Source organism: Vombatus ursinus, unplaced genomic scaffold (genome assembly GCF_900497805.2).
Source record: "Vombatus ursinus unplaced genomic scaffold, bare-nosed wombat genome assembly UNPS02007284.1, whole genome shotgun sequence".
Classification (NCBI taxonomy): Eukaryota; Metazoa; Chordata; class Mammalia; order Diprotodontia; family Vombatidae; genus Vombatus; species Vombatus ursinus.
In genome coordinates, this window is record NW_020947062.1 from 26,647,477 (window position 1) to 26,662,437 (window position 14,961).

At 33.8% G+C, this 14,961-nt stretch overlaps 1 protein-coding gene across 3 annotated transcripts in view; it reads left to right on the forward strand.

The window, feature by feature from the left end:
• PYGL (glycogen phosphorylase L) overlaps positions 1-14,961 on the forward strand; it is a 65,893-nt gene that overhangs the window by 22,703 nt on the left and 28,229 nt on the right. For all 3 annotated transcript variants that reach the window (XM_027849070.1, XM_027849068.1, XM_027849069.1), the window contains exons 4-5: positions 6,556-6,659; positions 13,841-13,972. In XM_027849070.1, coding sequence (XP_027704871.1) covers positions 6,556-6,659; positions 13,841-13,972 — 236 coding nt within the window. The remainder of the gene's footprint in view (positions 1-6,555; positions 6,660-13,840; positions 13,973-14,961) is intronic.

The window sequence follows — 14,961 nt, forward strand, 5'->3', positions numbered from 1 at the left end:
TTTGTATGTATAGGTCCTTTTCCTTTTCTTTGACCTCTTTGGGGTATAGACCTAGCAGAGGTATTGCTGGATCAAAGAATTTGCACAGTTTTAAAGTCCTTTGAGCATAGTTCCAGATGGTTCTCTAGAATGTTTGGGCCAGCTTACTACTCTACCAGTAGTTTATTAATGTACCTGTTTTCCCTCATTCCCTCTAGCATTTGTCATTTCTTTTTTTTAAAATTTTATTAATTTATTTTGATTTATCAGCAATCACTTCCATAAGCTTTTGAGTTTAAATTTTTCTTCCTCATCCTTCCCTACCTCCCTCCCCAAGATGGCTTGCAATCCGATATAGGCTATACATATACATTCCTATTAAACATATTTTCACATTAGTGATGTTGTAAGTAAGAATTAGAATCAATAGGAGGAACCACCAGAAAGATGAAACAAAACACAACAGAAGCAAAAAAAAAAAAAAACCAGCAAATAGTATGCTTCGATCTGCATTCAAACTCCATAGTTCTTTCTTTGGATGTGGATAGCATTTTCTATCATGAGGCCTTTGGAGGCATTTGTCATTTCTGATAAGTGTGAGGTGGTACCTCAGAATTGTTTTGATTTTAATTTCTCTAATCAATAATAATTTAGAGCATTTAGCTTTGATTTCTTCTTCTGAAAATTTTCTGTTCAGGTCCTTTGATTGATTATTAATTGGGGAATGGCTATTATTTTTATAAATTTGACTCAGTTTCCTATATATTTGAGAAAGTCCTTTATCAGAAAAACTTCTAAAATTTTTCGTTACCTCTTCATTGTCTATGGTACCTTTTAGCAAAATGTAGTTTTCCAGATTATCTCTTTCAACTAGGTCAAATTTTGCTTTTGTTTTGTCTGAAATCATGATTGTTACCTCTGCCCTCTTCACTTTAGATGAAACATAATAGAGTCTTATTCCAGATCTCTATTTCTCTCTGTGTGTGTCTTTTTGTCTCAAATGTGTCTCTTATAAAAACATGTTGTTGGATTCTGGTTTCCAATCCATTCTACTATCCACTTCCATTCTATGGGTTAGCTCATCTTGTTCACATTCACAGTTATGATCTCTAACTGCACATTTTCCTCTATCCCAGTTTACCCCTATTTATCCCTATCTCTCTTTTTATCCTATCTTTCCTTAAAAGTCTGCCTTGCTCCTAATCACTGCCTCCCCCAATACACCCTCCCTCTTATCATCCATTTCCATATCTCTTATCTCCTTTCCCTCTTATCTCTCGGTTGGGTAAGGTAGATTTCTATACCCAACTGAGTGTATGTATGCATGTATGTATATGTATACACCCATATTTATATATATGTGTACACACACACACATATATATATATATATATAATTTTTCACTCTTTGAACCAATTATGATAGTAAAATTCAAGTATTGCCTTCCACTACCACCCCAATTTTTCCTCCACTATAAAAGCTCTTCCTTGTGTAGCTCTTCTTTGTGAGTAAATTTGTCTGTTCTACTTCTCCCTTTCCCCTATTCCCAGTGCATCCCTCTTTCTCAGTCCTACATTCTTTTTTTGGAGATCATCACAATATAATTGACTCACACCTGTGACCTTTTTCTATGAAGATTATTTCTAACTGCCCTAATAATGATAAATTTCTTAGGAGTTACTTGTATCATCTTCCCATATAGGATTATAAACAGTTTAACTCCAGTGAGCCCCTTAGATTGCTCTTTCATGTTTACCTTTTTATTCTTCTCTTGAGTCTTGTGTTTTAATGTCAAATTTTCTATTCAACTGTAGTCTTTTCATCAGCAATGCTTAAAAGTACCCTTTCACTAAATATCCATTTTTGCCCTGAAGGATTATATTCATTTTTGCTCAATAGGTTAGTCTTGGTCATAATCCCAGCTCCTTTGCCTTCTGGAATATCATATCCCAAGCTCTCCACTCCTTTTAATGCAGAAGTTTCTGTATCTTGTGTGATCCTAATTGTGCCTCCACAATACTTGAATTATTTCTTTCTAGCTGCTTGTAATATTTTATCCTTTACCTGGAAGCTCTAGAATTTGGCTATCATATTCCTGGAATTCTCATTTTGGGAACTTTTTTCAGGAAGTCGCCAGAGGATTCTTTCAATTTCTATTTGACCTTTCAGATCTAAAATATCAGGGCAGTTTTCTTTTATAATTTTTTGAAACATGATAGCTAGGCTCTTTTTTTTTTTCATGGTTTTCAGGTAGCCCAATAATTCATAAGTTATCTTTCTTCAATCTATTTACTGGGTCAGTTGTTTTTCCAATCACATATTTCACATTTTTTTCCTTCTTTTGACTTTGTTTTATTTTTCTTGCTGTCTCATGGAGTCATTAGCTTCCACCTCCCCAATTCTAATTTTTAAGGAATTTTTCCTTTAATGAATTTTTGTACCTCCCTTTCCATTTGGCCTATTCTATTTTTAAAGGAGTTTTTTCTTCAATGATTTTTTTGTGTCTCTTTTACTATTAGGCCAATTCTGTTTTTGAAGGTGATATTTTTCTTAAGTATTTTTTTTTTGCCTCTATTAACAAGTTGTTAATTCTCTTTTCATAATTTTCTTGCATCAATCTCACTTCTTTCTCAATTTTCCCCCTACCATTCTTATCTTCTTAAAATTTCTTCCAGGAATTTTTGCTGGCCTTTGTCCAATTAGTATTCTTCTTTGAGATTTTACTTGTAGTTGTTTTTACATTGTTGTTGTCTTCCAAGTTTGTCTTGGTTTTTCCTGACACTATAATAGCCTTTTGTAGTCAAATTTTTATTGTTGTTGTTTGCTCATTTTCCAGTCTATTTCTTGACTTTGAACTTCACGTTAAAGTTTGGCTCTGCTCATCTGGGGACAGGAAGGCACTATGCCAAGCTTTAGGTTTTTTCTTATAGCTGTTTTCAGAGCTAGTTCTGGAGCTGTGCAAGTTTTCAGTACTTCCAAAGTGATGTTATCCTGGGAGAGGTATGGTCACTGCTCTCCTGGTCTATACTCTAGTCTTTTTTTTTTTGTGAGGCAATTGGGGTTAAGTGACTTGCCCAGGGTCACACAGCTAGTAAGTGTCATGTGTCCGAGGCCAGATTTGAACTCAGGTCCTCCTGACTTCAGGGCCGGTGTTCTATCCACTGCACCACCTAGGTGCCCCTATACTCTAGTCTTTACTCAGGAAAGACCTCTGCTCCCCTGCAGCTACAAGAACATAGCCTTAGAACTATGACCCATTATTGCTTATGAGCAATAGAGTTGTAAATCAGTACCATCTTCACCCAGGGCCAGCAAAATATCACCTGTAAATTGTTTCTGACCAGTTGCCTGACCCCCTTACCATCTCTGGGATGAGAGCTCCTGAAGCTGCTGCTGCTGTTGCTGCTGTTGTCATAGCCAGCATTGTCATTTTTATTATATTGGCATAGCCTAGTTAAGAAAGTAAATATTCTTCCAGGTATTTAAAATGTTCTTTATTTCTTTAAGGAACACTTTGTAAATTAATCCAAGATTGATCCCCATGTATTTTTGTATTCACGTACTATGTATTCATGTATTTTGTAGCTACTTGCAATGAAATTTCTAATTACTATTATTGTCACGTGGATTTTGTCATTTTTTATATAAAAATACAATTCATTGTTGAGGATTTATTTTGTAGCCTACGACTTTGCTGATTACCTCAGTATCTTTACTGTTTCCTTTAAGATTTTCTAAATAAGCCATCATATCATCAGCAAATAGGGATAGTTTTGTCTATTCTTTACCTAGCTTTATGCCTTTAATTCCTTTTTCTTGTCTTATTTCTATTGTTAGTGTTGCTAGTACTATATAAAGTAATAAATGGTACAGTGGACCTCCTTGTTTTACTCCTATAAATTGGGGAAATGTTCTACTGTATCCCCACTAAATATCATGCTTGATTTTAGTTTTAGATAAATCCTTTTTATTATATTAAATACCATTCTGTGCCTTTAATATTGTAGGATTTTTAGTATAATGAATGTTTTATTTTATCAGATTTTATTTTCAGCAGTTTTTCAGATTATTATATGGTTTTAAACATTTTTATTTTTAGAAAAAATAATTATATTAATTATTTCCTTTCATTCTTTGAATTTATTTGATTGATTAATTCTTGAGTCTCATAGAGTCATTAGCTTTCACTTGCCCAATTGTAATTTTTAAGGAGTTGTTTTCCTCAGTTGGCTTTTGTGCTTCCTTTTCCATTTGGCCAATTCTATTTTTTAAGGAGGTGTTTTGTTCAGTGTTTTTGTATCTCCTTTTACATTTGGCCAATTCTACTTTTTAAGCAATTGTTTCCTTTTTCCAAGCTGTTGACTCTTTTTTCATAATTCTCTTACATCACTCTCATTTCTTTTCACAATGTTTCTTCTACCTCTCTTACATGATTTTTCTTTTTTCTTTTTTTTTGTAGGCAATGGGGTTAAGTGACTTGCCCAAGGTCACACAGCTAGTAAGTGTCAAGTGTCTGAGGCCAGATTTGAACTCAGGTCCTTCTGACTCCAGGGCCGGTGCTCTATCCACTATGCAACCTAACTGCCCCCCTCTTATATGATTTTTAAGCTCCTTTTTTGAGCTCTTTCATTGAGCTCTTTCTGGGCTTGAAACCACTTTCAATTTTTGGGGGGGTTTTGCCCATAGGCATTTTGACATTGCTCCACCTACTGTGGCTCAGGATGTCCCTCTGGTTTGCTGAGGGAGGGCTTGCCTCTGCCTTACTGGGACAATTTCTCTCCTGGGCTGCATTCTGCTTTTGCCTGAGTGAGACAGACCTTTCTTGGCAATCTTCCAGGTTTCTTGGGCTAAATGATTGTTTTACCCCCACCTTTTTGCTGGTTCTGCTGTTCCAAGATTTGTTTCAGGGCATTATTTTATGGTTGCTTAGAGGTGAATATGGGAGAGTTATACAATTTACTGCTTACTCTGACATCTTGGCTCCTAGAAGTCTGCTGCTGCTATTTGGAGGGGGGGTGGTGTTTGATTTTTCAGTTGACCTAGAGCATAATAGATTATTGCCCAGCCCCTTATTCTAACTCAACACGAATCTTTATTTTCTGAATGTTTCTTGTAACAACATATTTTTGGATTCTGCTTTCTAATACATTCTGCTACTCTCTTTCATTTTATATTTGAGTTCTTTCCATTCATGTTCATACTTACAATTGTTAGTTATTTTCTTCTATCATTATCCTCTTGTTTTTTTTCTCTGCCTCTATCCCTCTCTTTACAAATAAGAAGGTAGCAAAAGACAGGAGGATAGAGTACTAAACTCCTCCCAATGTCTTCCTTTATAGAGGGCAGAAATTGGACTTCTAGCTAATGCCACTTTCCATCTGCAGCTCTGCATGGTTTCAACACCATGAAACAAGATGCCCCCATACTGGGTAACCCTTGGTGTCTCATAAGCCCTGCTTTCCAGTCTCCTTTTGTGTGTGTCTTCCTTCATTAGATTGTAAGTTCCTTCAGAGCAGAAACACATCTTTCTTTTACTTATTTTGTCCCTAGTACTTAGAACAGTACCTGGTACATAATAGGTGCATAATAAATGTTTATTGAAATTATTGGACAATTTGTTACCACACCTTCCAGTTTAACAAATACATTCACTATTTTTTTTTAATCTTGTGTCATTTCAAAGTGTTTACCCCATTCTGGCCTTTCATCAAGAATGCTTGGAAATTTTCTATTTCATTAAAGGCTCATTTTTCCTTCTGTAGGATTTTAATTAATTTTGCCAAATACATCATTCTTTATTTAAGAGAATGAACAAAAATATTTCACCATCATTTTCATAAAAGAAATATCATGGCTTTCTTACCACCCAACAAGTAACTACAAAATTACCTGATTTTCAATTACATATTACAAGAGGAATTTTGCTCAATTCTGAGTTCTTTGAAAGGCCAGCAATAAACATCTTAAATAACCAGCCACCCCAAGAAGTTGGTCAGGATTTTACAAAGAAAGATGGTAAGTAGGTAGTTACGAAATAGTAGTCTTAATTTCTAAAGTAGTCTATGGAATTGGTCAAAAGTTCATACAGTAGATTTAGAGTCAAAAAAATGTTAGCACTATTTTACTATTTTTCAAAAAGAAAGACAACAATGTTTTGCTTATGTGTGTGTGTAGTAATTATTCACAGACATGAGAGGGCAGTAAATTTTATTCTTGCATCTATTCCTTTTCAAGAAACTAGTAATTTGGTGGTAATGGTTAATGTTAAAATAATCACCTTTCAATTGCCAGTGTATCTGGGTATGTTGTTTGGCCTCCCACAGAGGTAATTTTTTACAGAGTCTGTGTCTTAGGAGTATTTTTGAAAAAGTTATTAGACTAAATTAATATGTCCTGTATCCTGTATCAAATTGTTTGCTGTCTCAGGGATGGAGAGAGATGAGAGAAGCAAAGGAGAGAATTTGGGACTCAAAATTTTTAAATATGAACATTAAAAATTGTCTTATGTGTAATTGGGAAAAACAAAATATTATTTAAAAAATAAATTAATATGTTCTCTGTGTTTTCATCTACCAGCCTGTTTCTTAGACTCTATGGCAACGCTTGGACTTGCAGCCTATGGATATGGAATCCGATATGAATATGGAATATTCAATCAGAAGATCAGAGAGGGTTGGCAGGTACATATCTGTAAATCTCCACCTATAATTTCTCCTCCTCTTTGAGGTATGGATCAGAGTATTCTTCAGAATTTTTTGTTGTTTCTGTAATTTTTTGACACATTAAATATTTTAAAATACAAAAGTACACTATTTTTAAATAATTTCTTTGTCTATTTCATTATTTAATATTAAGTACTTCTGTGGGCAAGGCACAAGCTTTGATTAAAATGACAGAGGCCTGGCCTTTGCATTCATTATTTAGTATCATGCAGTATAGAAACCAGTCTTCCTTTTTTTGTTGTTGGTAACATGAAACAAAGATCACAAATAATATTGAGTGTTGTAATCAATTCCTGCACAGATTAACCTATTAATATGTTTAATGATATATCTAGTTATTATTGTATTCTCTGGTGATCAGGAAAGGAAGCGTGATTGCTATTTATATTTACTGAACCTGGCCAAATTTTTATACTTTTCTTTCTTTAAATACATAAATATCTTTAATCAGCAATAAATAAGTTTTCTATGCTACTGTGTGCAGTTAAATTCTTCTTAAAAATAAATTTAACTTCCACAATAAACCTTACATTTTGTATCTTTTAAATTGTTCAATATGCCAAATACTTTCCTTTTGTTAAATTCACTTATTTTATATAATTTGGCCTTGAGTTCACAATTCATCTTGAAATTTTTTATCAATATAATAATCAGTCCATTTTTTAAATCTAGATTTCATTATAGCCTGTAGGTTTTTAATGGTTTAAATCAGACCCTTTGAAGCATCTTTATCTTTATCTTTGATAAACCCCCTTTGAAAATAAAATTTATTGACATCTTTTTTATATCAACAAAATTTTCCCAGTATTCCTCCCATTTTTCCTTCCCAAGAGTCAACCCAATGTAACAAATATTTTAAAGAAAAAAGAAAAGAGAAAAATCAGCAAAATTTACTGATGCATAAGAAAAGCCTGAAAATATATGCAATGTAACACCCCCAGGGACCTCCCACCTCTGCAATGGGGTGGAGTAGGGGTGTCTTCTCAGATTTCTTCTTTGGAGTCCTGTTTATTCTTTGAATTTTGCAACTTTCACCTTTGGCTGTATTGTAATTGTTCTTTCTGGCACAGTAATATACTGTATATCCTATATATGTGTGTATATATATATATATATACACATATATATATGTTTAGCCATTTTCCATTCAATGGGTGTCTGCTTTTTTTTTCCCCCATCAATCCTTTACTTTGCATAAAAAGTTGTACTATAAGTATTTTTTGTGTATATGGGGGTTTTAGATAGAGATATAAATATAGATAGATATCTCTATATATAAATTGTTTAGTATTTATATATTATATATGTTGTTTGTTATAAATTGTTTATATCTATATCTAGTTATAAAAATTATTTATATCTTGGGTACTAAACCCTTACCAGAGAAACTTGATACAAAGATTTTTTCCCCCATTCAGCTGTGTTGTAGGTGTGGTTCTAAATCTAGTGCCCCTCTAGTTCAGCTTTGATGTTGAGACAAAATGAGGAATTCACGAATCACTGAACATTTAAGAAAGAAGCTTTACTTTACCCTAACCCAGCAAGAATTTAGCAAGCTGCAGCTTCTCTGAATGCAGTTTCCCTTATCTCAAACTGAAAATGTGTCTGGTCAGTCAGACTTGCATTATCTCAGGCACTCACCAAATCTAAGAGATCCAGGGCCCACACATGGCTTGGGCTTTTTATTAGTCCTTGGCCAGGAAACTACCTCAGAGAAGCTAGGGCTAAAGGAAGCTGTGTGGGAGTTGTGTGTGGGAGGAAAATTGTGTCATGGTAAGGGGAGTTGTGTGGGGAAATTGCTTTCCTTCCACATCCAACCCCTTGGTGGCAAGGTCCTAATTATATTCTAAAGGAACTTTCAGCATTTGAATAACTAAACAATCCTCCTATCATGAGTAATACTAAAGTAAGAAAAAGGGGGAAAGGAGAATCAGAAATATGGATATTTCAGTGTCATAAGGGCCCAAGGAGAGAGACTGCTGTACAGCTCTCTTAAAATCTTCCAGGACTGTTCTATACCTCAATTGAAAGACACTGACTTTTGGTTGACTAGGTAAATAATGGCCATCATAATATCCAGATGATGAATCTAGGCTTTCCAAACTCTAAAGAATCCAATAAGTCTCTGAATTTCACACTGAACTTGGAATCCTCTGGGGCCCAGAGTCTGAGTTTTCCCTCCCATTGAATTTCCCAAAATTTGATTGAGCAAACTGGACCCTGGATTTTCTTAGTGTTGATTTCCTATCCCTAATCTCTCATATGGACTACCATTTGATCTAGGGCTTCTGCCATTATGGCCTTCTTTAGCCCAGTCAATATTATGTCATCAATACAGAAGTATATACCAGCTCTCCCAAGAAAGGCAGCCTCTTTCAGGTCTCTGCCCACCGTAATTTGGCACTATGAAAGAGAGTTCAAGTAGAATTGGGGAAGGACAGTGAAGGTATATTGGACTGTTTCTCATGTGAAAGCAAACTAACTGCTCCTGACTAGTTTCAGCTACAGAAATAGAGTAAAAAAATATTTTCAAGGTTGCTAGACTCATACCACTAACCTTAAGTCTGGACTACCTGGTCTACAACATTGATGAGATCAGGAACAGTTGTGGAGTTAGATAGTTGTGGAGATTTGTTTAGCTCCTTATAGTCCACTATAAGCAGCCAGGTACCATCTACCTTCCTCACAGGTAACACAAGGTTATTGTAAGGTAGTTTGGTATAACAGAGCACTCCAGCTTCCTTCATCTCCATTACTGGAGAAAAAATTGCTTTCATCCTTCTGGGGACCCAATATTGTATAGCAATAACTTCATGGGATGATTCAGGTAATTCTAAGAATTTCCATTTGTTCCTATCCACAGTAAAATGTCTAGAGGTTGTTGAAAAGATGCACACAAATACTGCCTTACCTCTATGGACTGCCCTCCCCTAAATGATCCAAATGGATCAAGAGCTTTGGGAAAAAACCCTCACTGAGAAAGTAGAATAAATCTAACCTATCAAATCCAGCTTTTCCTGTAATTACCATCTCTCTTTGGTGGGGAGAGTTGACCCTCAGCTTGTTCCCTGGGAGCATACAGTCACATTCTCCTGGGAGCAGTGGTAAGACAAGCCTGGGACTTTCTGACCCCTGGTGGAAATTCCCCAGTCTCTACCTCAAGTCTGTTACCCTTTTGCAGTGTCAATGCTACTATCTCAGTCATAAATTATAGGGTGGGTTCCTGACTTGGCTTCTAACTCCCCATCTTTGTCATTTTCACTGCCATAAGTTATTCTTATATTATGCTATTCTTTGTCTTTCATTGCCCAGATCTCTGACTAGCTGTTGAATGTGGCAGCTTAATTTACTTTCAGTATAAATGTGGATTTTTCTTTCTCAAATTTTCTGCATCAGTTGAGATAATCACATGGTTTGGGGGTTTCTTGTTATTAATAATTGATTCTTTTACTAATGTTGAGCAATTTTTTTGCATCCTTGGTATAAATCCAACTTGATCACAATGGATAATTCATTAGATAAAGTGCTGTAATAGATCCAATAGTATTTTATTTAAAAATTTTAAATCATTAATAATATTGCTATGTAGTTATTCTATGATACTTTCTTTTATGGTTTAGGTATTAGGTATTAGACATCTAAATTCACAAAGGAAACCTTAAATAAATTATAAGAAGATATACACAATAATACAATAATGGCAGATTTTGATGCCTCTCTCAGTATCAAATAATTCTTGCAGAAAGATAAAAGGGAAATGTAGAACTGAATAAATTTGCTAAGGAATTTAAGCTAAAATGTGGCATCTTCTAAATGAATAGAGAATATATCTGGATATATTTATATAGCATAAGTATATCTCAGCATCATATGGAAATTTTACAAAAGGGCACAGAGACATTAGAGAAAAATGTGAAAAGTAGGAAAAAATACACATATCCTTTACAGACCATCATACAATAGAAATAATAACTAGTTCATGGGGCACAAGCAAAAGACAGATTCAAATAGACTTGACAGTGAAATCCTAAATAATGATTGGATCACAGAATAAATCATAGAAACAATTAATAATTACATGAAAGAAAATAATAATGATGATACAACATAGAAAAACTTCTGGAACAGAGCTAAAGCAGTCCTCTGGGGGAAAATTATGTCACTAAAACATACACTAACAAAATAGAAACAGTTTTATTTGTTTTAGTGTTTATTTTATTTATTTTTGTTACATTTTGAGTTCTAAGCTGTCTCTCTCCTGCCCTCCCAACCCCACATTAGACAAGGACAACATTTGACACAGATGTGAAACCATATAATACAAACTTCTATATATCAGTTCCTTCTCTAGAGGTGGATAGTACCTTTCTTCATAGGTCCTTTAGAGTTGATGTGAATATTCATATTACTCAGAATAGCTTGGTCATTCACAGTTACTCTTTGAACAACATTGCTGTTGCTGTATACAATGTTTTCTTGGTCCTGCTTCATCATTTTATTCAAGTCTTTCCATGTTTTTTTTTAAATCAACCTGCTAATTTTTTTTTCAATTTTCTACTTTCCTTCTAATCTTGGCTATGTTTATTTGTACAGAACCTTTTTAATTTAATATAATAAAAATGATCCATTTTATATCTCACAATGCTCTCTATTTCTTGTTTATTCATAGATTCTTCTCCTATTGTTAAATTGATAGATAATATGTTCTATGTTCTTTTAATTTATTTATGATATCGTTCTTTATGTCAAGGTCATGTATCCATTTTGACCTTATCTTTGCAAATGGTATAAGATATTGGTCTATACCTAGTTTCTGCCAGACTACTTTTCAGTTTTCCCAACAATGTTTTACGAAATAATGAATTCTTATCCTCAAAGCCTAAATCTTCACATTTATCAAACACTAAGTCACTAAAATGATTTACTGTTTTGTATTACTACTTTGTATTGTAAAGCTCCACCATTCTATTTCTTAGCCAGTACCAGATAGCTTTGATAATTGCCACCTTATAATACAGTTTAAAATCTGGTACTTTTTCTAGTTTTTTTTTAATTGCATACCCAATTTATTGGTGTGATCTTTCTCTATTTTATTGATATAAGCATTTAAAGATAAAAAATTATTTATCTCTGAATACTGCTTTTGCTGTATCCCATAGGTTTTCATATGCTGTCTCAGTATTGTAATTCTCTTTAATGAAATTGCTGATTATTTCTATGATTTATTCTTTAAGCCACTCACTGATCAGACAGTAAAAGTTTTTGTTTAGGTCATCAGTCAAATACTCTGAATTCATCCATGCTGTCATTTTGTTAAGAACAGGGGGCCTAACTGAGTAATTCTTCAAGTACAGTGTCAAATCCACACAGGTTGGCACTTGAATGCTTTGCTGTAGAATATGGAACACTACATACTGAAGCTTGCATTATTTATTTTGAGTCTTACATGATACCAATGCTGAAACTGGAGTAAAAACTTGATTTGATGTAAATAACTGTTGTTCTGTGTTTCTCTCCCTCATTTATACCCTGTTTTCTTCAAAGATGAGTTTTAAAGCTTTTAAGGAAATAAGCCACAGGGGAATTTGAATTTATACCTTCATTAATCTGAAAGAAAGTAATCTTCATCTTCATTCTGGATTCCTTACAAAGCTAGTTGAAAACCTTTTCATATTTTGCCAGATCCTCTATGAAAAAGTGTTTCATGACCTGGATTCCCCCTTATCTTAAACATGAGTTGTTGAAATCAAGGAACTTTTAACCAACATCTTGCAAACAAACAGATATACAAGATAAAGGGGAAGAAGGAGGGGGGGGATTCCCATGGACCTTGTCATCCTACTCAAATCAAAGCAGATCATTGTTTGATAGGAAGGTGACATTGGTTAAAAAAAATAAAAAGATTCACAAGGAGGAATTAAAAATTAGTCCCTCAATCTTATAACATATTGAGACATTGCCATCAAAAAACTGAATGACTCATCCTATCTAAATCACCAGGGGGCATGTGATATAGCCCAGGGAAAATGGAATCCACTCTCTCATCTCTGAACATTTTTATTTCTTGAGGGAAGAGAACAGACACTGATATGTTGGTTTTTTTCCATTTAAATGCTCTTTTTGGTAAAATGTTACTTCTGCTTCTCTCTCTCCAATTCTCATTCAGAGTTTCAGACCCACCCCGCACTAGTTTTCAAAGTTTGCGTTAAGCTTTGGTTTCCAATATGATAAAGCATTAAATTTGTTTTTTTTAATTGTGACTTATGCTAACACACAAATTGTCTTTGTCACAGTAAAGCAAACATAGGCCATTTTTTTAATTCAAAACATATTTGACCTTGACTAGAAGAGTTTTTAGTAACAAATTAGTTAGGTCTGATTTGAATGGTTTGGAAACAGTTATCTACCTACTAAGAAATTTTTGTTTAAACCCCCCTCCTTTTTTTTTTTTTTTTGCTATTTTCGGACTGAGTTTTGTAGGACCAAAAAAAACCAAAATAAAACCTTTGTATCATGACTTACGTAGAAGTTCTAATCATAAATTCTAGATTTTATTATATTGACTTTGTTGCATTTCTACTTAGAGCCTTCCCTAGGACTTATCCTATATCTAAAATATCCTTGATCTTCCAGTTCACCAAGTCTTTTTACTTCCTTTATAAATCCCACTTCTTCCATAAAGCTTTCCCTGGCTAATGAGAAAAAATAATGAATTCCCCTTACTTTCTCTGTCTTTGTAACATCTATGAATACCTCTGTACTCACCACACTCAGTTTGCCTATACTTAATATTAACGGATTGTTTCTTTGTTTTATTTTTGTACTTATTCAGTATTGTTTCACCCATTTTCTAAGATCACAGAGTCCATTAAGTCATTAACTGTACGGTAACTACCACAGTGATATTCATATACTACAATTTTCAAACAACTTCTAAAACAGAAGTTAAGCATTGTTTGCAATAGCAGGAAAAGATATGTTCTGAGCAACCTAATTGGCAAATGTTTCTCAGTGTAAATTACATTTATCCTTCTTCTTAGAGTAGAGTTTTTGAGTTAAGTTAGAGGCTTTTTGTTCATTTGTTTGTTTAGGGCTTAGAGTTTAACCTTTGGGAAATATGTGTTATGTCTTTTTTCCAGGTAGAAGAAGCAGATGATTGGCTTAGACATGGTAATCCCTGGGAGAAAGCTCGTCCAGAATTCATGCTCCCTGTCCACTTCTATGGTAGAGTAATCAATACTGAGAATGGAACCAAATGGGTTGATACTCAGGTACTTAACACAATTACATGGAATATCCATTTTACATAGTCTTATCTGGATTTTGTATTATTCCTTTTGACAACCTTCAAAAGTCTCTCTATGCTATTTTGACAAACGAAGTAATAGAAGTATGGAGAGAATAAGTCATTTGCTGAAAGTCCTGTAATAAGTCAACAATAGGACAATGATTAGAACTTAGCCTTGAAAAGCTAGCATCTCCAGACTCTTGGCTTTTTTGATAAACCACTTAACAGGAAAGATGGCTAAGAATTAAAAATGTCCCTTGTTATTTTGCAGTCATTTTGGTTGATTGTGTACATGTATATATAATACATACATGTATAATACACACACATATGCAGGTATGTATTTTATATGTGCACGGATGTTCAGTGTAACAATTATACATGTATTCTATATTTTATGTTATATTGTAATACATTATTATGTATATTATTTAGATATCATATGTATCACATATGTACTTTATATGTACATGTGTATATATTATATATCTGTATGTATATATACATATATGTGGATATGTGATCTTACATCAAGAAATTTCAGGTGCCAAGTTTCTGTAAAACCAAGGAAACACTACTCAAATGCTTCATTCAAAGACACAGTAATCATGTTAATGACAAATATGTTCATAATAGCACTGGTAATTTTCTTACCTAATTATATGTAAACTATAATTGAAATTATTTTCTAAAATGAGCAAATTAGAAAACTTTGAAATAATAATATTGTACAGATTGTTTCCATGCAGTTGCAATACTCTATGAGGGTTGGTGGCTTTCTGTTAATAGCACAGGTCCCGCTGCCTTAGCTGAGTACAAAATGTATAAAGTTTAGAGAACACAATGACATTCTTCAGAAAGTTCCCAGAAATTCAGATAGAGGAGGTCTGTTCTTTTGTGGCTATGAAGATAAATTTACAGAAATCGAAGTAATCTGAGGTGATCAAGTCTCAAATCCAATATGATTTTCTA